This window comes from Calliphora vicina, chromosome 1 (genome assembly GCF_958450345.1).
Source record: "Calliphora vicina chromosome 1, idCalVici1.1, whole genome shotgun sequence".
Classification (NCBI taxonomy): Eukaryota; Metazoa; Arthropoda; class Insecta; order Diptera; family Calliphoridae; genus Calliphora; species Calliphora vicina.
Window position 1 is genome coordinate 111,679,990 of NC_088780.1, and position 24,859 is coordinate 111,704,848.

Consider the following 24,859-nt stretch of genomic DNA (forward strand, 5'->3'; position numbering starts at 1 on the left):
TAATTGTCACAAATGTTGGCGGACTCCAATTTATATATTTTGGTCATTTGACACTTGTGTGCACTTTTTAGTGCAGAGAGAAGAAAATTGGTTACTTTATATATCCCAAGTAATCTAGCGTGAAGTCAATAGTCACTTTAGTGTCTCTTAGTAACCTATGGTGAAGTCACTTCAAACTTTTTTTTGTACTGCACTTTATTTTATTTGAGATAGTCACAATGTAATCAAAATGTTCAATTGACCCGCTGCTTAGGACATGCACGTGTTAAAATAACTAGTCAAGTAGCTGATCAAGTAACCAGTTACAAAGCTAGCAAGGTAACTGACGCTATGTAACCAGTATGTGAATCCAATAGGTTGACTACTTTGGACCAGCTATTAGACAGTCCCATTGTAATCTAAAATAGACAACTGACCCTGCCTAGGACATGCCCGTGTTAAAATAACTAGTCACGTGGCTATTGAAGTAACTAGCTCCCACCCTAAATGATGGGTAAAATCACTAGTTCGGTACTGTCTCCTAGAACTGCTGGGAATTGTACACATGTATACGTTTGCACTAACACAATCACTATGCATGTGTAAATTTATACAATTGTGTTAGTGCAAAAGTATGAATGGGTTGTGTTTTTGCAACTGTCACTTGCATGTGTAAATGCTAGGTTATATCGAACAGCAAACAATTCTGAGTCTATGATAATGTGTAAATTGAAATTTTATAAAATTCTGAAAATAGCCTTAAGGCATTAAATGAGATGTGAGAGTACTACGGTACTTTTGATTATGAAATGTATCAAAAAAATTAAATTCGTTTAATACAAAAAACAACAAAATATAGTAAACAAATTACAAAATTAATATTTTTCAGTGCGGAGGCACCAACATATTCTCAATTACATTTTAAACCCAATATATTCAAATCAGTGAGAGGCGTAATGATTACATGAAATAAAGATTATAATTGTAAACCGATCAGCTGCTGATTGTGATATTGGTTTCATATTTGATAAAAAAGAAGTTCATAACTATTTGATATTCGTGTTGTTTACAACTTAATTACCGATTATGTTTTCTACCTCTGGTGGCTATAAATGCCGCTTTAAAGCTAGTAAACTATAAATAATAACAAATTAATTTCTAAAGGCATTAGAATTCTTAAAAATATCACAGTTTTTATTTATTTCAAGTGCAAATTTGTGCTTTAATATTAAAATTAAATTTAAATTAACAAAGAAAACACTACTACTTCTTTTTACGTATTTCCATACCCAAAAATTTTAATGTGTCTTTAATACTTTCTTCGCCATTAAAAACAGTATCATCCTCCTCATCCTCGTCGTCCATGTCTTCACCAAAGAAATCGGACTTAAATTTAAGACGTTTTTCATTTTCTTCCACCACCACCTCAGCAGCTGCAACTGCTGCCACTGTGATAAAATCATCATAAGAGTTTAACTCATTTAAATTGATTTTTTGTTTCGCTATAAAATGAGGTAAACGCTTGTGCGGTATTCGTGCATTAAGTGCAAAGTGCTTAAGGGGCTCTAATCAGGTGCAACAAAAAAGTGTGAGTAACAGTTGTAAATGAAAATACGGTATTGAATACATACTTCTAGCCAGCCATGAGTCTTCGCGTTTAACTTTAGCTTGTCCCAGACCCGCAGCATTTAGTGCTGCCATCACTTGGGTATTATTTTGAATATCCGCTATATTTTGATGAACCGAACTTTCGGCTGCTAAATGCTCATAACCCGGATGTCCCTGATGTCCTTGCATAGGTGCCATAGCAGCATGCATGGGCATACCACCGCCATACATGTCTGCTGCAGCAGCCATATCAGCTGGAGCTGCAGCCATCGAGTGCATGCCATAATCCATGCTGTAGGGCATCATATAGGGGGACTGTTCCGGATACTGGTACATCATTCTAAAATTGTAGGTGTTTTTAATAACAATGTATTAGGATTTCTTATATCAATGGTAACCTGTTACCAGCTGGTAACTAAAAAATTAAGGAGATCTTAAAAGTCGTTTCGCATCCATCATTTAAAACAAAATTTAGTTACGAGGTGCCAACATGTGACCATTGATATATATTTCTCTTACTTGTCTGATGCATTTTCCATAAGTTTTTTCATCAGAACCATAGCTGCCACCACAAATGCTATTTTCGATATGGCCAAGGCCTTAAGTGTTAATAGACCCACAGCTTTGGCTGCCACCATAGTCCAGCCAAACGTAGTAGCAGCCAAATACATGGGTATATACATTTGCATTTGCTTCTTATCATCCTTATCTTTGTTTTCCTTAATGCGTTGTATAATGCCATGACCGTGACCACCGCCTCCGCCACCTCCACCACCTCCTCCACCACCGCCAAGTAAGCCGCCTCCATCACCACCGCCACCACCCAGACGAGCTAAAGATTGTGTTCCATTTTATTTCACTATTTTATGTTATCATTAATAATAAAAACTACGAAATTATTTTCTGTTTTAGTTGGCTCATGTATGTTTTTTAATTATGATTGATGTTCATTCTATACGAAAAATGTCTTAATTTATGACACAAAGTCATAAATCGTTTGTGTAACGTACAATGACTAGATAAATTGACGAGCAATTCATTATTATTGCCAATTGCGTAAAAGTTTATGCATCAACTTACTCCTAAATGAGCAGAAACAAATTGATGATTACATCTACTTAAACTTTAGTATAAAACAAAGATTCTTATTACGATATTATCAATCAAGTTATGTGGAAAGGGAACTGATTCATTAAATTGTCTTTCATTAAGTACATGTGTAGTTCATTTTGAAATTGGAAGCGCATGAAGATAATGTACATTATCTCAAAAAATTCTTAATAATTATGATTGGGTAACAGAAAGTACTCAATACTTTTGATCATAGAGAAAACACATAGAGCGGAAACTCTCCTGTCAAAGACCTAACTCAGTTGTCAAAAACCTAAGTGGTGAGAATATATTAGTAAAAAAAACTATGTGAAAACAAAAACAACACTCGTACGTGTAACCATTAGGTTATTCGAATTATTCGATTTTTCTCTTGTTCGAATAAAACGAATAATTCGAATAAGAGATTTTAAATTGTTCGAATAATTCGATCACAGGTTTAAAATTAATCGAATTATTCGATTAATTAAATTTTTTTTAAAAAGTAAAGACTGAAGTTTTGATGTCGGTTTTTTAATATTTTATTGTTAAAGAAAAACAAAAAATAACGTTAAAGTTAATAATTCAAGTATTGATAATATGAAAAAACATTCGAAAACAAAGTCCATCAATAAATTTTCATCAGAAATATTCTGATCAGATTAACTCCCGAACAATCTACAAAACCATTGACTAGCAAACATGTTAGTTTCCGTTTTAATGCTAGTAAATTAATTATTCACTATTTCTAAATTATTTATAACAAATTGTATTATACATCAAGCTCTATCAACGTTGCCGAATATTTGCTTAAAATAAAGTGGTCTTGGGGAATTACATAATAAAGGGAATCTGTCAATAGTTTGATGTCATTGTCAGTGAACGTGGTTAATTTGAAGTGAGACAGTGCATGATTGACGCAATTATAAATACGCAAAAAAAGTTTATTACCTTATTAGACAAAGATGTCCTACGATGTTTAACATCATGTATACTCCATGTTTTTCTTGCAACAAAACGTAAGTTTGCAATATTTGTGTTTATCATTCGATTTATTAAATATTTTGCAAAACTTACGGACGCGGTTAATAACATCACTTATATACATATATTTTGAGATCATGGCCTTCATCTATTTCAATGTAATCATTATAAATATCACTTTCGACGACCTTTTCAAAATCACATTCTCCATCACATTCAACTCCACTTTAATATAAGTTAATATTTTGATTATTAATTGCGATTCTTCAAATATTTCGCCAGCTAAATAACAAATATTTTATTCCATACCTTTTATGTTAAACATTTTGAAATATTTGTTTTTAGAATTGTAACTTCTTGCAGTAATATTTATATATTTATAGAAGGAGCTATCCTAACAATCATCTACAGTGATCGAAAGTCCCTTTATCTTTAGTTATTTGTCGAATTTTAGAAACAATACAATTTATGCGAGTCATTATTACTTATTTAAATTTGGAATTATGAAAAATTTTAAACAATTTAATAAATTTAAATATATATGAACATTTATTCGTTTTATTCGATTATTCTACACAAAATTGTTCGAATTATTCGTTATTCGAAAATGGCCATTTTTAAATTGTTCGAATAATTATTCGATTAATCGAACGATCATTAGTCGAATGAATACCCTAGTAACCATAGAAAAACATAGAGCGGAAACTAGAAAAAAACTCAAACAAAAAAATTTCTCAAAATAATCACACATACGAGAGTTGTTTTTGTTTTCACATAGTTTCTTCTACTAATACATTCTCACCACTTAGGTTTCTTACAACTGAGTTAGGTCTTTGACAGGAGAGTTTCCGCTCTATGTCTATTCTCTATGTGTATAACTTTTTTGAGTAATTTTTTTGTTTGAGTTTTTTTCGAGTTTCCGCTCTATGTTCCCTTGCTTTTGATGTATAGAATTTTAAAAATGTTTAACAAATTAAAAATCCTCATTATTACTTATGTGCTGTTTTTCTATAGCGAATGAGCGTTTTGAGTGGACGTTTTACATGTATTTTGTTTTTGTTACAACAAAACACATGTTAAATTTCCACTCAAAGTACTCGTTCGCTATACAAAAACAGCACATTAACCTTGAAACACACGTTAAATTGGGACCTTGGCAATTTAACGTGTGTTTCAAGGTTAAGTAATAATGAGGATTTTTAATTTGTTAAACATTTTTTACCAATTATGCATTTACCAATTATTACAGCAATCAGAAACATACTTGATTAATTGCATATTTTTTAGTTTATTTATTTTAGAAAAAAAACCTGAGTTAAATTTACTTCACTTAGCGCAATTATTACAACTTGTCTTTATGTTCGTAATAGTAAAAGTTAACTTTAAGGGTACCTTTTTCAATTACTTAAAGTTTAATTTTACTATTACGAACTTTAAGGCAAGCTGTAATATGGCCTTTAGAATCATCATACATTTATGCGTCGCATATTATGCAAGAATACTACAAATTAGCTTGTTTTAGTGGTTAAAAAGAAATTCGTACCATGCACAACAGATTGCATACTATCTTTTATGTTGATAGGTTATTTAATATTATACATACGATGGTGGGCAAATAAGTCCGTAGATTTTTCAATTTCCCGCCTCTTAACTACAAAGGCAACACTGCTCCTGCCAACAGGCATCTGTCAGTTGACTGTCAAAATTTGACTAAGCTGCGTCTATTTGTCATTGATAACAGACTACCGTGTGACTTGTTGAGAAAATTTAAAAAACTGAATTTCGTGTGCTCATTAACCTTTATTTTTTATGGAAAACCCATCACTCAAACCAAGACTAAGCTCAATAAATACTATGTGAACTCTGCACCATCAATTTAAATGGTAAAAAAATTAAACGATTTTTTACCCAATTGTGTTTCATTCAAAAAGTCACGGACTTATTGGCACGCCCTCGTAATTTAAAAGTACCATTATCCTTTCCCATTTCTTCCAGGAAACAGTACGTAAAAACAGCGGCACTTTATTGCTTCTTTCAGCGGCTGAACAAATTAATACTGCTTTCAAATTATCAGAAATAACATTACCAAGCAAAAACATTTTTTTTTCCATTTTACCCACAAATGACGCACATAAAATGTACAGTTTCAGTAAACATAAATTACACGATTCAACAACCATTTATCACTTTATCGAAAAAGATATATTATATGCACCTATATATTACATGAAAACGTTAAAAAAAACCTAAATAATTTATACAATTTAAGTGATTAAAAAGCAAATAAATAAAATCTTCACAGTACACATGTATTTCCTACAAATGTTTTACATAAAATGTTATAAATGAGTTTACAAATCATTCAAATTAATATGTACTTGAATAATCTTTTGAGAAATGCCTAAAGTTAGATAAATGTACTATGTTATTTGTACACACAGAAAACAATCGATTAGAATTCAGTTCTGATTATAAATATTTAATAAGTAAGACAGAAATAATATTGCAATTATAGATATTCTATATTCCTAACAGATTTCTTATAGTTAGAATTGTAAAACTACAATTACAATCGAATTGCGGTGCCAACAATCGTGAAACTAGTTATTTGAATTTGGTTTGTGTCTTTACTAAATTTTACTTAAAGTTTTCGGTTATAATAATTTCAATTCGGTGTTCTCTATCAATATCAATTTTAGATTTTTTGATATTTTCCTTTAAAAAATTTTAATGTAATAAAATATAAAATATTTGAAAGAACATATACGGATTATACAGAAAATATTTTGGATAATGACTATAAAATGGCAAGTTACGCTTTTCTGTGGACTATAAATACATACATATTTGTATATGTACATATTTTATGTAAATATGTTGGTTTTGCATGTAAGTAGATGTTAGATAAAGATTTGTTGATCCACTAACGACAGTTTTTTATTACAATTATAGGTATCCTTACAACAATTAATTAATTGTGCCTGGTTCAGCATCCACTATTAGAACCAACCGAATACTTTTATTTATTATTAATAAATCCTTGATATCCTCCTGCCAGTTATTTTTGATTCGATTTTACCTTGGTGTGATGTGCAATGACGCAAACCACTAAAATGCAGATACGAGAGCCACATCGGATTTAAAATATATACAACTTCTACATAATAAAAACATTATTTTCTGCATTAAACAGTATTTTACTCCATCAGTTTTGATTATGTATATTTTAAATATTGTAAAATTAAAAGAACAATAAATTATTTTGAATATAATAAGAGTAAAACCACCAAAATGTTATTTAATTGCTCCAACTAATAGTATCGGTGCTTTTCACCGAATTAATTTTAAAAACAGTTGCGCGTATCGTAAATTCAGTCATTGCAATCGAATTCAATCGATAGTACGTGCAACCGACAAAATTCGATTGGAGCCAAATTCGGTTGTGACTATGAATCTGTTTTCTCTGTGTATGTTATTTATTATTTAAATACAACGAAATCATGCCAGCGTTAAAAACAACTAGCAAAGAGGCCTTCTAAAATGCCTTATTTTGTACACACAAGAACTCGGACACAACCTTTCTAGCAGGCCTTCTGAAGATGGATTGTAGGAAGATAATGCCGAAGTAATATGGGTTCCAGGATATGAGACAATATGGGTAAAATTTATTTTAAAATTGTTTATTTTATTTAAATGGTATGTGTTAGCTTTGAAACACAAGAGACTTTTTGAAAATCGGTTGGAAAATGGATACGGTCGTTTATGTTTCAAAAAACGCACAAATTTTCGGATGTACAAATATTTTTTTTCTTATTCCATATTTACCAAATTATATTTCAAAATACAAATTTTAAATATTTTTATTTTTTTTCAAAGTTGTTTTTTTAATTTTTTGGAAAAATTTTTTTTTGAATTGTTAGTAATCCAGATATAGATCAAAAATCGATTGTCCTGGTTTTTTCCTCATATCTCAGCCATTTGTGGACCGATTTTGCTGATTTTAAATAAAAAACTTCTCGAAAGCATGTCTGTCAGAATTATTGAAGACTTGGATCCCGAAGATTGATTTCAACAGACAGACGGACATGGCTTAATCGACTCCGCTATCTATAAGGATCCAGAATATATATATATATTATAGGGTCGGAAAATTATATTGTGGAAATTACAAACGGAATAACGAACTTATACAGTGGTGGACAGGTAATTAAGACAAACTTTTTTTGTTAAATTCCATGTGATTGTCAATTATTTTTTTCAAATATGTATGCATGAGGACTGTTTTAACACACAAGTGTGTTTTATTCAACTGTGTCAATTCATACTAGAGTGATCGATTCTTTGACATTTTTTATAAACCGGTTTTCGGTTTTTTGGCAAAATATTAAAACGCCTAGAAATAAGAAGAAAATAAGTTTTATTTTATATTAAAGATCTAATACTTATGATAAAGAATATACATGTATTCTAATTACAAAAAATAAGCCTTTTTAAAACCCTTAAGTACTAATTTTGATTACTTCTTCTAACGTTCACAAGGTCAAGGACCCATTTTGATATTAAAATTGAATTTTTTCTAAAAGTGAGTAATTGATATATTTGATATTTTATGATTTTTTTTAATTTCAAAAATCAACAACTACGTTTTAGAAACACAAATCTGCAAAAAAATTATTTTTTGCACTTAAGGTCATTGGGTCAAATTTCACCTGGAGCTAAAATCTTAAATTTTTGATAAGCACAATTAAGTTAAATGTTTTCAGAGCTTTGGTAGCTCTTTTCATCATACTTGCTGAACATTATATTTGTATGAAAACTGGGATTCCCATTTTACCAAAGCTATTGTTTTCTTATCCTTCATTAGATATTCGGGTCAAATTTGACATTTTGAAATTAAAATTGATTTTTTCTAAAGTGAGTGGTTCATATTTTACGATTTTTATTTAATTTCAAAAGTCAACAACTATGTTATGTTTAAAAAAATATATAAAAAATATAAAAAATTTGACCCGAAGATCGTTAACGACAAATATTTGAAGACCTTATGAATGTCAAAACAATCTCATAGCAATAAAACACAGTTAAAATGCTTTGGAGTATATCGATGTGTTTCCTTTGTTTTTATAAAGCTAAACATTGAAAATGATCTTTCACTCAGTGTACTTGTACGACCTATACGACCTGTAGTTAACAAAGCATTGAGCAAGTTTTCAGATCGCTTGTGACATTTTTTAAAATATAAAAAGTCTTCTAAAATAGTTAGAGGATTTTTTTTTAAAAAATTTTTTGGATTTTTAATATTTTTAAAGTTTTTAATACACTATAACTCATAAAAACAGACTTTTAGAAAAAACCGGCTATTCGAGGAGAAAACCCCGGTTTCTTCGATATTCGAAATGTGAGCTTTTCAAAAAAACCGAAACCGACTTAACCAAAAAAACCGGTTATAAACGGTTATTAAAATCCGGGCCTATCACCCTAATTCATTAATATTCACCACGAACACATAAGATTTTTCTACAACTTGACCAAAAAAAATTTTTTTTAAATAAACATATTTTCTAACTTTATATCATTATATTTTTATTATTATAAAATATTCGGACCAAATTTCGTATTTTTAGTTTCATTAGTTTCGGTCATATCATGTTATTAACGGTGGCATGTCACAGTGTCCATTGACATAATGTCCATGGACATTATGACACCCCATAAAGTGACATTATGTCCATGGACATTATGTCATTTCGGTAGTGTCATAATGTCCATGGACACTATTTCACTTTGCTTATGGATATTATGACACTTTTGAAAGTGTCATAATGTCCAAATTTTGTTCAGAAAAACTAATTTTTATAAAATTTTTGATCCTAGTAACAGTTTATATTTTCATATATTAGAAAACTTCTTTGTAAATAAATTTTTTCTGCGTGGCGGCCTATGGCCGCTCTTAGGGACTTTCTTCTCCATAGAACGCGGCAGGCGGCTTCGCTAAATAAAGCCTTTCTTGTAAATAAATTATTAAAAAGTATTTTTTTGAAGTGAAAGTTCTTAAATTTTTTATTGAACTCTCTTTTTTTGTCAAATTTATTCCTAACACTTTAACACTTTTACTATAACTAAAAATCGCAGCTATCGTCTTATTACTACTTTAAATTTACTACTGTAAATTCGATAGAAGTTAAATTAAAACATAAATACTTAAATTATTTTTTAAATATCATGGACATTATGTCACTCCAAAAGTGTCATTATGTCCATGGACTTTACGACACTTTACACATGGACATTATGACACTACAAAATGACATAATGTCCATGGACATAATGTCATTTTTTGGAGTGACATAATGTCAATGGACATTATGTCAATGGACACTGTGACATGCCACCGTTATTAACAGCGAATGTTCGCTGAGGTCGGTCAACGTATTTCCATATATGTTGTACCGATTTTTCCAAACATTTTTAAGAAACTAGAAATATTAATAATAAATTTCGTATGTTTTGGCTCTATCGCACTTAAAATTCAGTTGATAAAAAAAAATTCGAGTATTTGTCTTAAATAGCTGGCCACCACTGTATATACCCTTCTCACGAAGGTGAAGGATAATGATGTGTGACGAATGTAAAAATTAAAACAGTACCAATTTCGTTTGTGTGCAAACAAAAGTTATAAACCTAAATGTACACAGATTTTTTCGTGCGCACTGCTTATTATGATATTCATATTAAAAACACTTTAACATGAATATACCATTTCAAAATTCAAGGAAAAATATAACAAACTTTGCGCTTATGTGGTTATCTGCTTATTTCTAGTGTTGGGAAATAATACAGATTTAATTAAAAAATTAATTGGAATTTTATTTAATTTTTGGTATTTTTAGTTTTTATTTTGTAATGAAAATCGAAAAAGAAAATGAGAATGGTATGCGGAAACTCATGCAATCTAAATTTCAAATATTTCAATATTTAAAAATAATCAACTTCACGGTATACAGAGGTTATTTTTTATTTTATAACCAGATAACCAAGCAACTGTGAACAACCTTATTCTAATGTTGGGATATATCAAGTCATTAGTGAGTAAATTTTTTATTTGATATCAGTAGTAAACAATAATTTCAATATTTCTTTGAAAATATTAGTGTCATCTCTACACAAAAAATCGAATGTTAAAAAAGGAAAAATTAGTATATTTTCTATCCATAAAAAACACACAAAAATTCTTACATACAAACAATGTTGGTTCTACTGAATAACTTTATTATTATGATTCATAAAACAAATACAATGCGAAGAAACAAAAAACGGAATTGGATAATACAAATGTCTAGTATAAAGTTGACAGATGTATGTATGATGGTACATATGTATACATTTGTAAGAAATGTCATTATTTTATACAGTCGAAAGAGTATGATATCAAAATCCTTATTTATTGTATGAATATTGTAAATAATAGCGGTATTCACAATGTAGAGTACTTGGCCTAGTATAAAAACAGAAAAGCTATTTATTGACAAACATTTCAATTTCTAATTTATTTTGTTTTTAGTTTTTTGATATTGAGCTCTTTTACTACAGTACCAGGCCAAGTACTCTACATTGTGAACACCGCTAATGTTTATTTATAAATTTTGTTCACATACATACACTCATATCCACATACATATACCCAGTAGTTTTGGTTACTGTCCACAAACTACTCAGCAGTTAAGCAAGTAGTCAATGTATCCCTTATAGACAGTAATTGTCACTAATGTCTTATCACTTGGCTGACTCCATTTTATATATTTTTGTCATTTGACACGTGTGTTCACTTTGTAGTGCAGAGGCCGAACAGCAGCTAAACTAGCAAAACCCAAATGAAGTTTTGCTGACTTCAAAAATGTTGCAGTGTGTAATTAAATATTATTTACATTAACAATATTTCACATGAAATATGTTCACTTTTCCAATTTCTCGTTCATCAACTTTGTTCACGTGAAAAAATTCCCCATGTTGTGAAACTTTTAGATGGAATTTTGTAAACAATAAGCAGCTGTTATGAACAAAATCAACTATTGTGAATGAAAAGTTCATGGGAATATCACGATAGCAAGTTTCCCTTAGAGGGAAATGGGTACAAAATTTCAAATGTTACTGCCGATAGGGTTGATTATAAATTTTGTATTTTTATTCGTTGATAACAATGGTTTAAAATAAATTTTATAAAATTATTCGATCACTCGAATAATACAAAAACAAAAAACTCGAATAATTTACAACAATAGTAGTAGTTTCCTCTTAGGACAAGTACATGATAGAATTACTAGTTATGGAGCTAGTCAAGTAACCAATTAGGTAACTAACTCTGCGTCGACTACTTTGAACCAGCTATCAGGCAGACTCTTTGTAATAAATATAGAGTCAATTGCCATCTGCTTAGGACACGCACGTGTTAAATTAACTTGTCAAGTAGCTAATTATGTAACTAGTGATGATTCTAAATGATAGGTAAAATCACTTTTCGGGACAATCACCCAGAACTGATGGGATGTGTAAGTTTGTATATGACAAAGCACTTAAACAATACAGGGAGGATATTTTTGGTAGCTATAAAAGCTACCAAACACATATAGCACGCATCATTTGAATAGGAAATATCATATTGGTAAATTTTTTCTAAATTTATTGGTTAAATACTTAAAAAAATACCCATGACATAGCAACACTCAGGTTGTTGTAATTCTTTATGGACTAATAATAAAATAATTATCGATCAATTAAACAGTTTCTACGCTGTTGTTTTATCAAAAGTCCAAAAAAGTACATTATACTTTTGGAACGTATAATGTAGAGTATTCAAAAACGAAAACCGGTGAACCGGAAACCGGTTTTTTGGACACACTAGTATAATGGCTTCAAGTTATTAGGAAATAATTTGTTATATACTTCCTTATTCAAATGAATGCCCTCTAAACTATTATTTTATTCTTATTTATGCTGTAGTATAAAAATGTGTCATCTTGTTTCAACCAAACCAAACCAAAAAAAAATTTTATATTATTTATTGTCGAGTTTATTATTTTCTTTGAAATTGTTCTTAATATGAATGCTATACAAATTGTATGTATCGTCACATAAAATGTAGAAAGCCGTAAATGGCCAATGCCTTAAAATAATATGTATGGTCCATACCCATTTCATAAGCCTAAAAAACATAGTCGGCTAAGTTGAGAACCTAGTTTCCTCAATATAATTTTTTGGTGATTTGAAACGTCCTAAAGATGACTTCTAAATTTTCCTCTAACCTATCTAGAACGCTTTGCTTTATAAGCTACGATATGTTTGATGTGTTTTCCTCATTCAATTGTTATAAACAATTGAATAACGTTTGTCTAACACATGTCTTTTACACCATGATGAAACAAACAAAGGAATGAATTTATTATTGTACGACACACCACAGGTGTGAGATGGAAAAAAATTGTATAAGTTTAAATGATGTGAAGAAAATGAGCATGAAATTGACATTGAAGCTGACTGAGTAATATCTAGAAATTTACAAGCAATATAATATGTAGTTATTGATGATTTGGCAAAAAAAAAAGAAGAAGTTATATTTAATAAGATGTCACATTCACTGCTAATTCTCTCTATAAATAACTTACATATTCTTCTTGTACACAACTAGCTTATTGTTAATACTAATATTACTAAAATGATGTCTGTCATTTGATACTCTATTGGAGCAAAATATACATAATGAGTGAGTTTTTCTAAACTAAACGAAAATGTCCTTGTCTAGTTACTGGGGTAGAGTCCAAAAATTCATATAAAAGAAATTCTGCTGTAAATTAAATATTTTCCAATTCTTAGAATATATGAAGAAATATTACTTTAAGTGCTCCAAATAGAGCAACAAAACAATTTCTTTAAACAGCTTATGTTTGAAAGTGTTTTAATTCTATAAATATTTGTTGTGTTGTTGAATCTTTTTATTGTAACATTACTGCTACTTATGTTCTTCCGGCTGACGTGGAAAAGTAATTCTGGTTCATAGGTTACCTTTGTGTAAAATGATTGTATCAGTAGTGCCTATTGATAAGCAAGACTACAGAACTATTTATTGCAAAGCAAAATCATTAAATTATCTTTATATATATAATTATTCTGTACGTGTGTTAGTAACTGAACTCCTCCTTAACGGCTGGGCCGATTTCGGTGAAATTTGTTGTGTGTGTTTGAGTGCGTACCTGGATGGTTTACATTCACAATTGACCTATATAAGAACAATGGGCATGACACTTCCCATACAAAGTAAACATTTATTAATGCATATTTGGAGTACTATTATAGTGGGAGTTTTCAAACTTTGTGTGAGCTATGACAGAACAACGTTTGCCGGGATAGCTAGTATTATTATATAAAATATAAAATCATGTAAATTAGACTGAAACCGTTCGGAGTACTTCCGAATTTATTCCTCATCATCAGAATTCTATATTTTGAAAATGTTCATACTAATTTAATCGGAAACAGCTGGTGTTTGAAGATACGTTGTGAAACGGTTTTAATTACTCGTTTTGTCATCCGGTGAAACCGTAACAAGCATACCTAAATAAGAGCGGAAAGCATTTTCTAGTTGTCAAAAATTCTTATACCGAAAAAACGCGGGGGCAACGATTTGAAATATAAAGACATATACGGAGCATTTCATGTCAAGTGAACCAACTTTAGAAACCGATGTCTTCCGATCGGGATGAAATTTGCTATTGCATAGTAACTCAGACACAATTTTTCAACAAAATTTGACATTTTGGCCAAGCATGTGTTTTTTCTTATCCATGTAACTTATTACCTATTGTTCTTAGCAAAATGTGTCCTAAATAGTTTAGATAGCTCTTTCTTTAATCTTTCGAAAAAAAATATTTAAAAAAAAAATAAAAAATGTTTTTCCGAAATCAAAAACTTTTTTCACTTTTTTTAATGAGTCTTTTTTTAGTTCAGTTTGTTTCCAATATTGGCCCTTTTTTCCAAAATTTTGTTTTGCTCAAAAGAAAGCTTAGGTCCATACCTTTAAGATAATTTTGGTCCCTTAGTGGGATGCGAGTGGGATATCTATCAAAATAAATATTTTGTAACTCAAGACATAAAATTTTTGATTTCTTTTTTCAAAACCGAAATTTTTCTCCAATATGGGCCCTTTTTTAATTTTTTTTTTGCTCAAAAGAAAGCTTCTTCAAGGAAAATATCAAAGCTTTATTTTAAGAAAAAAAAGGCCCATTTTAAAAAAAAGTCAAAAAAGTTTTTGATTTCGGAAAAAAAATATTAAAATTTTTTTTTAATATTTTTTTCGAAAGCTTGAAGAAAGAGCTATCTATGCTATATATGACACATTTTGCTAAGAACAATAGATAAGAAGTTACATGGATAAGAAAAAACACCTGCTTGGCCAAAATGTCAAATTTTGACCCCCTCTAACTAAGAGAGTTCTCGACCAATCTTGTTGAAAAATTGTGTCTGAGTTATTATCCAATAGAGCTAACCTTGGTGTCTCGATGTCTTCCCGATCGGAAAACATCGATTTCAAAAGTTGGTTCACTTAACATGAAAAAGAGAAACAAATAAGCAAGAAACTCATTTTTTAAACAATTATATTTGATTTAATTTACAAAAATCAGAAACATTCACTTTATTGTTTAAATAATCAAGGTTTTTATATTTATTTTTTTGATAACCTTGTTTTTATTGTTTGAATTAGCATTGCCGCTATTGTTTAGGTATGATATTTCAGATCAATCATTTCAATAGATCAATGCCTTGGTTTTTTAGAATTTATTACTCAAACCTAAATTTTTTTAAAAAAAAATTGGTCAAGTTTGAATAAGGTGTGGTGTGGTACTGTGTCTCCTTAAGTGAGCCAAATTTTACTTTATACGCTTTTGCATTAAGTTCTCTTTCTGGATTATATAAAAATTGTATATAGTCCAGAAGAAAATTTTTTTTTTATAAAAGAAAAAAATAAACATTTTTGGAAAAAAAAACCTAAAAAATACGGCCCTTTCTACATATTCCAACTTTGGATGCGTGTAACTTTTTACAGGGACGAGATAACTGTTAGCAAGTTTTCTTTTATTTTATTTAGAATTTTATCGCCCATATAGCTGATTTAAAAAAAAAATATAGACACTCCGTAGGCCCTCCATATCTAAAAACCCAAAAAATCGAACAAAATTTAACAAAAATAAATAAAACTAAATATTTCTTAAACTAAAAGGGATAACCTACATGTAAGCGTCCTTTTTATAGAGGACTATTTATATTTTATATTTCAGCTCAGTCGGATGAAAATGGATTTTTGGCGATTTTTTTTTTAAAAAATTGAGACGCGATGTGACCAAATTTGAGGGCTCACGCACTGGTCCCATTACCCCTAGGAATCTCAACAACTGTAAGTCAACTCGAAAACACCTTAGCTTTAACCGTGTGAAATTTCGCAACAATATTTCCCGAGATACCGAATTATATAAAAAAAGTTTCTAAACCACTATGTGTTTTTTGATGATGACCCACCCACCGACACGGTTAAAGTGGACGCAGTATTGAGCGGATTAAAATTGTTACCAAACATTTTAAAAATCATTATAGACACCAATAAAAAAGTATTAAACTATACTCTATTTCAAGTGATCTTTTTCCCTTAGTGACACTATAAAATTCCGCTAGAAGTAGGCGGAGCATTGCTAGATCCACTTGAAATTTTTTCTAAGGTCTTTGGTAGGTCTCATAGTCAGATTTATTGCCTCAAAAACCTGTCACTGAGCCTATAGCGGTCTGTCTTGAGTTACTGTAAGTAGCCTTGCGAGAGGGTTCGGATGATGATGTAATTTTGACAAATAAGCTTCACGAGGTTTTCGAAATTCATCCTTGTCCAAAGACACATCTATGTCTATATGGATGTTAGAGATATTCAGTTTATACTGATACTTTTACTCTGAACAAATTTTAATAAGCTCTTCATCACCTTCCCATTGTAAAATGGATGTGTTTTTTTCCTATTGAACTCATCCACAGTGGTTTAAATAAAAGCGTTTTTTTTGGAAATAATTCGGTATCTCGGATATTGTAGACGAAATCTCACAATGTTGAAGATGTATATTCGAGTTGATTTGCAGTTGTTCAGCTTCGTATGTGGAATCTCAAACTTGGACACCTCATGTCTCAGATTTTTTTAAAAAAAAACGCCAAAAATACATTTCGTCACCTAAAATGCAAAACAAAGTGTAATCAAAAAATTCGAAATTAATATTATTATTGATTACGATTCACTACATCATATTACATTTGGTTTTCATGATTTTCTTAAACAAAATAACGTATACGCTTTAGTAATTAATTAATAAATCGTTTTTACCTTATTTTAGGTAGTTTCCTATTTTTTTCAAAATATATTTGTTGCAATTGAATACTTTTTGCAGTCTTTATGAAAATTGAATGAAGTATCTTTTTTATACTCTTCGCAATGAGTGGTATATATAAGTTTGTCATTCCGTCTGTAATTTCTACATTTTTCATTTGCGACCCCACAAAGTATATATATTCTGGATCGTTATAGCGAAGTCGATATAGCCATGTCCGTCTGTATGTTGAAATCAACTTTCCGTAACCCCTAAATAACTTACATACATGATTCATACATCAATATGCCGGGAATTCTTCCAGCTCAGCTGCTATTTAAAATCGACAAAATCGGCCCACAAATGGCTGAGATATAAGGAAAAAACTGGGAAAACCTCGATTTTTGGTCTATTTTTGATCTAATCTGGATTACTAAGTCATTAATATAGACAATATGGATATCTTAATGATAGATATTGTAAAGTCCATTGCAACGATGTATATAAAGCTATAGTAAGTTGGACCTACCATGGGTCAAAATCGAAAAAAATATTTTTTAACCCGAATTTTTTTTTCATCAAAAATTTTTTTAAATTGATAAAATGTTGGAAGCTTTTTAAACCACTACAAAATGTTGATGTATTGCGGTTCCAGTAGTACCAAAATGGTAAAATTTTTAAATTCTATGGATAGATTTTTTTTAATTTTTTTTTTTTTTTAATTGTTAATTTTTTTTTTTGGTTTTGTTAAAATTTTTGTTACAATAACAAAACTCATGTAAAATTTACACTCAAAGTACACGGTTTTACGCACATACAATTTTGTGAAAATAAGCGAATTCACTTAATTGTGAATAAATTAGAAAATAATCCATCGATTTTATGATCAATATCTCATTTTGTGCCTATTACATGTGGCTTTGCGATAAGGCAACAAATCTAAAAAATTTCTGCCGTTTTCGATTTTTCATGATTTTTTTTAAAACAAAAGAATTTGATATTTTCACGTATAAAATATATTTTTTGCTTCAATTTGTTATTATAACTCCGAAACTACTGAACCGATTAAAACGCAATATATAAACAGATTGAAGGTTAATTTGAACTTTTCTGAGCTTACTTCAATAATATCGGACTAACCCCTTTTGAGTTACCAAAAATTATGTGGAGAAACAAAAAAAAAATTCACAATTTTAGAAAAAAAAATTTAAAAAAAAATCTATCAATAGAATTCATAAATTTTACCATTTTTGTACTTCATGCATCAAATCTATATAGTGGTTAGTGAAGCCTTTTATTAGTTCAAGAAATATTTAGGTTTATTTTTTTAAGGTTGCTCGATTTATTTTTAGATATGGCGGTATGGTTCCTAATTTCCCGGACTTTTTTCTTTCCCGGGAGGAATTTTAAAAATAGGTTCATTCCCGGGATTTCCCGGTAATTTTTTATAACTAAATTAAACCAAAACCCAGAAATTTTGTTTCGAATAAATTGACTTATAATTGTACCAGGGTTTTAAAAGAAGTATAAAATAACCATATTTGGTTATACAATGTTGGTCCAGCCTTTATAAGGGTTATAGTGACAATTTATCGGAATTGTCACAGTCGTAGTTTTAATCAGTATAAAATCGATTCTTAAGAACTTAAGAATTTCGACTATGTTAAATCTATAAAATATGCGTAGTAGAGACATTTTTCATATCTGATTATTTTCTCTAAATATGAATAATATTCATTAAATATCCCTAAATGTTGTAATTTTAGACATCTTAATAATTCCTATAAGAGCATAAACTATAAATTAGACTCATTATTAATAACCAAATGTTTCTGTTGTGGCTTGAGTTGAGTGAAAATTCGGTTATTTCAGCCGTAATACTTCTTTGCCAACTCAATATCTGTTGCTAGAACCGAAAAAATCTATGGTTATAATAGAATTATTCAATTAGCAACAAATTTGGCCATCGAAACGAATCTGAAAATTGTAAGACCCCTTTCACACTAGGCAATTTAGTTGGGCAAGTCTTATGAAAAGAAGAAAACTTATGAAGAAATTCCCGAAAATTCCCGACAAACATTTCCCGAAAATTAACAAAAAAATATTCCCGGGAAATTTTTCCCGAGTAGGAACCCTATATCATAAATGTGACCATTATGAAGGGTCACAACACATGCAACAATTTTGAAATGTATAGAAATACGGAGCTTTTTCGAAGATCGGTGTTTTGCGTTTTTAGAATTTTTTACTCAAACTTAAATTTTAATTAAAAAAATTGGCGAAGTGAGCCTTTGTCCGCTAAAATGAACCAACTTTAATTGTACACACTTATGTATTACATTCCGGATCATATATAGCACGAAGTACATTTTTTTCTATAAAAGAAAAAATATATGGACTCTTTTGAGGAAAAAAATCAAAAATGCGACCCTTTTTACAAGTTCCAACTTTGGATGTGTGTAACCTGTTATAGGGACGAGACAACTGTTAGCTAGTTTTTTTTTATTTTATTCAAATTCAGAATTTTATTGCAAATAAAGATAACCAACTTTGAGAGACCACTCAGCTGCAACCTTGTGAAAATTAGTTACGATATCTGCAATAGTACCGAATTATTTCCAAACAAAAACATTTATAAACCACAGTGTCAACTTGAAAAAAATTTAATGGATTTAATTTTTTTAGTCGCGATAGACATATTCATGAATATAAACAGCAACAGTAAAACAATACTAACAATATATAAAGTTACACATTTTATTGCCATGGGAGATACAAATGCTTTTATGAGTATGCAACCGTAAGAATTTTTGTACCAGTACCAGTGGGGCAGAATAAAAACTTTTTGGAAATAAATCTTGCATTTCTAAACGGCAGATCGGAATAAAATGGGCGTAGCCAAGGGGTATGGGCCCCACAAATGCTCCAGGACGGCGATATGGGGGCTCAAAGTAGGGTACCTTCGACATGTAAAATTTGTAAACACGTTTTTTTTTGTTTCCCATCCGATTTCAAAGATTTTTATATTTTCGCTTTTTTAAAAATATCGTACTATTGTCGTCGTATTTTGGACCGAATGGACTCGAATTTTTTGTTAGTGAGACAACTTTGAAAATTTTATTTAGTTTTGTTAATAAATATAGATTTTATTACATAAAACATATTTACTGAGATTCGAAAACTAAAATTTGTATCAAAAGTTGAATATGATTGCAAATGCTAGGAACAATTTTATCCACATTCATTTCGAAGTATTTTTTTTTTGTTTAGGTAAGTTAATTTTTGGTCTTACAAAACGAATTTCAAGTCAATATCTCAATTAGATTCAAAAATATGCCACTTTAAAACTCCGTCCTTCAAAAATATTGCACTTTTCATAATTTTTATAAATTTTCTTAATATTTTATTCAACAACAAGTCATTTTTCTGACATTGAGAAAATTTATAAAAATTTTTTAGTATGATCGAACCAGCCGTTTAGAAGTGCCAGATTTATTTCCAAAAAATTTTGATTCTGTCCCACTGTGCAGTAGTCATATATGACTTTAAGTATTTTGAAAGAATGCGTAACTAGGAACAATTCTATGTGAAAGTAAAAATGAAAAATATTTTCATGTTATTTGTATCAGTTGTTAAATTGCAAACCTTAATACGTGTTGTAGTTTTTCTTGTTTAAAAAGTATGTCTCTATGAATTTTATCTGCAAATAAGTGAGAATCTATAACTCAAAGAAAATTCTGAAACAAATTTATTCAAAATAATTTACTTTTGTTCACAATAAAATTGCTTTATGAATTTAAATACAAAAATAGTTTTTTTTTCTCCGAATTTGTCATTTAATTGAACAACATAAATATCTAACTGCCTCTGACATGTTAACATCTAAATATACTTTTGAGTATTGGCGTATCAAAAGTTACCAAGCAATAACTTGCAATTAATGAATAACTTACTTTTCAATATCATCTTCATTACTTAGAAGTAGTAAGTATAAAATAACGTTTTGTTTTTGAGATAATATAAGTACTTCTTATTATTCATTTACATAAGCACTATATAAGCACTATTTCAAGTTAATTATCATTTAGTTAAAACTATTTTAGGCATAAATAGTTCTGTTTATGTAAAGAAGTACTGAGCTAGCTGGCTGTCTGTTGAGAAAAGAAATTGTACAAAATTCATAAAGCTATTTAAAACAAAAAATCTTTTTAATAATATATTTTCAAGTCTCTTAAATCTTTCTTAGCACTGGAATGACCCATTTTTTATGTTTTCCTACACAAATATTTTTTCATCAGAGATTAACCCGCCAATATTGAACGCTTAAACTTAATTTCCAATCTTCAAAACCTGCCATAATGCATCATAATCACATTATGCCAATTGCATATACATACTTGAGTCAAATGACTCAGTATATTTCAATTGCATTACCACAACCAACAAATTATAGAAAAGATTGTGCCAAAAAAGGATACAAATTCTGTTTATTGTGTGAAAAATAAAATCGAAAACGGCAGAAATGGTTCAGGTTTATTGCTTTATCGCAAAGCCACATGTAATAGAAACAAAATGAGATATCGATCATAAAAACCAATGGATTCCTTTCGAATGTATTCACAATTAAGTGAGTTCGCTCATTTTCAGAAATGTATGTGCTTACAAGCGTGTACTTTGAGTGTAAATTTTACATGTGTGTTGTTTTTGTTACAATTAGTCAATTCACAAGGTATCTTATCATGTCTTATTGTCATAATGTCCTAATATTTCAAAATGGTTTTTATTGCTTTTCAAGCAAAAAATTTCTTAAAATAATACTACTCTGTATCGTAACCAACCTGAAGAGACCTTCGCCGAATGCCTAAGAGTCGGTTAAGCTGAGCCGCCGAGTCATGATATATTAGGACATTAGCAATATGACTGATAAGAGACCTTGTGAATTGACCAAATAATATTGACATTTTTTACTGGACAAAAATTCTCGTCACAAGTACTTAAAAGTAACCGAGCAATATCCCTTAAATTGGATGTCTTTATTTGTTGAAATTTTTCAACAAAAAAAATGCAAGTTGTATTAGATCAGTGTTGCAATTGTATGTAAACAAAGCCAAAAAAGTTGTTATCGTCTTAATTCAAACGGATCGTGTAAAAGCTAAAAGCAACTGTCACACGACTTTTATCACATTTTTTTTGGCAAACTAATGAATTTTTATTTGCTATTTTATAGTCTATAACTATCTTAACTGATAACGACTTCTTTAGGTACTAATTATAGTCGTTACATTTACCCAGTTATTTCAGTGGTATCCAAGTGTGAAAGTTGAATCCACTTTCGATTCTGTGTCTTAAATAAAATCACATTTGAAAAGTTGTTTTTTATCTTTTTTTTTTTGTTGCAACCACCAATCACAATTAGGAAACTATACAAAAACCAACTGAATATTTATAACAATTTTTTAATTCCTTGTGTTACCGGTTTAAAATCGTTCTACACATTTTCTTTAAACACTCTCAACACTGTACCTGTACTGCTTCTGGCTTTTTTCAATAGAGCAACTTCAATATAGTTGTCATCATCTTCAGCACGTTGCACACTAAAGACCATGGGGCCAACCGGTATACGAATGGCATTGCCACTGATGAAGTCAACAAAAGTCGACATACTGCGACCGGTTTCAGCTGACTTGGAATTCAATTTAGGTTGTGCTTTGTGGGTCGACGTTGGCAATTTCACTAAATCCAAAAAGCCAAATTTAACCGTTTCACCACGACGATAGGAGCTTAAAATGCCACTGGCCAAGGAATATAAACAACTGGCATTGTTGGCACATTTCCAAGAAAGTTTATCCATAAAATCCGTATTAGTATGAGAGGAAGTTGTTGCAGACGATGATGAAGCTGGTGATATTGTGGCATCACCTTCATCTGTTATTTTTTTTAATAAATGGCCTTCATGTTTGTTTTTGTTATTATTTGTATTAACACTATTTGCACCGCGAGAACGTATTTCAGCTTTAACCGTTGACGGCATTAATAAACAACACAAATATAAAGTAAGCAGCACTGTTATCGTTTTCAATTGTTTTGTATAGAATTTTTTATTAGCCATTTTTATAATTTAGTACAATTTTTCTTAGATTTCTATACTTTTCTATATTTTATAATTTTACACTTAAGGATTAATTTTAATTAGTAAAGATCCTTTAGGATTTTTGGTTATAATTCACACATTTAATATCCTGGACCTAAAATGTCCAGTTTTTATTTGGGGGCGAAAGTATCACGCGAAACCGTATCAACTGTTTATAGTGTTTCTTTTTTTGTTTGCTTCTATTGTGTTTATTGTTGTGGCTGTTCAATGTCGACTAATTATTTTTTCAATCTTGCAACTCAGTTTTATTGTCTCTGTGGCACCAACTAATAAAGAAAAAACCAAAAGCGTAAGATAAACGCAAATTGTAGGTATATAGAAGAATGCTACAATTCATTATGTTTTATATAAATATAGATACTTTTGTTGCTGCATTATTATGACCAGAGAAACCAAAAATATTTAATATCATATTTGTTGCTGTGCTTCGTAGAAACATATCAGTTAATTATTTATCCGTTTTGGAATCGCATTGTTAGTGCATATTTTTGCATATTTGGTTCTATAGAGCATATTATTCATTTTATTACATAATATATAGATTATTGCATATTTTATTGCATTTTCTTAATATAATTTTATTGTTGAAAATTAGAGAAACAAAAAAGTAATTTAAACGCCGCAGTTTTAAATAGAATAAATCATTAGACTATTGCAAAGCTTTTTAATAGTTCTCCCTCCTGATTCTATAAACATTGGGGCGCATGGATTGAAACTGTGCTCGAATTTGACACTTTTTTTTTGTCAAGTGGGGCACCAGCCGGGTTAACCTAAATCCAGTGGTGCTAACCGTTTTTTAAGGTTAGCTCTTGTTTTCGAGATATACCGTTATTTAGCAAATACACAACATATATTCGTGTAACTCAAAAACGGTTTAGCTTATTGAATAAACTAAAATAACCGAAATTCCGCAATAAAATTTCCATTAATCTGCGTAGTCGTTTTGGAAATATAAAAAAAATTCGAATCGTGGAATTTAATTGTAAATCTTGAAAACTGCTTATGGTTTTAAAAACTACAGAAGTTTTCAGAAATGTTTGAATAAGATTGTCAAAGAAATTCTACAAAAATCTAAAACAGTAAGGAAATGTAAGAAAAGATAAATCACGGTTTATTGTTGGTGTTTTGTTTAAGCTTTGATATTTTTACAAATAAAGCTTGAGTGTCTGTAATTCTCAAACACTCTATAGTTTTATTTGTATAATATCTTTAGTTTTTCTAAAGCCTTTTGGGAAAACGTTTCCTGATGATCTGGCCTAAGCAACCAGTGAAATGCGCATAGGAACTAGCTTATCCACCAACAATAAATTTCAGTGAATTTATCAAATTAAAAATTGGGAATTTAGCATAAAACAATTTTACTAAAAAACATATTAAGTTTCAGTAGGATACGAATTATTGAAAAAATAATGGCTCTAAATTTTAGAGTCTAAAATAATACAAATTATTGGTTGTCAGTTAAATGGTTCTAAAGTTAATTAAACTTTAATACTTCCCTAATTTTTAAAACTGTAAGGATACGCTTTGATGTTTATTACTTATAAAACAATAGATTCAAGTTTGCGAGTCTAAATTGTAGCGCAAACTTATCAGATTTGATTTGAATTTCCAAACATTTTTTGACAGTTCATTTGCGAGAGTTTGAGAATGCTCAGATTGC

The 24,859-nt window shown here is 29.9% G+C and overlaps 1 protein-coding gene across 1 annotated transcript; it reads right to left on the reverse strand.

Annotated features, from left to right (window-relative positions):
• Positions 1–1,242: 1,242 nt before the first annotated feature.
• On the reverse strand, positions 1,243–23,157 carry Osi4 (Osiris 4). Its single transcript, XM_065501940.1, has 4 exons — positions 22,572–23,157; positions 2,107–2,419; positions 1,611–1,927; positions 1,243–1,544 (listed from the first exon to the last, which is right to left on the reverse strand). The coding sequence occupies exons 1-4, from the start codon at positions 23,155–23,157 to the stop codon at positions 1,243–1,245; spliced, it is 1,518 nt and encodes a 505-aa protein (XP_065358012.1).
• Positions 23,158–24,859: the final 1,702 nt, after the last annotated feature.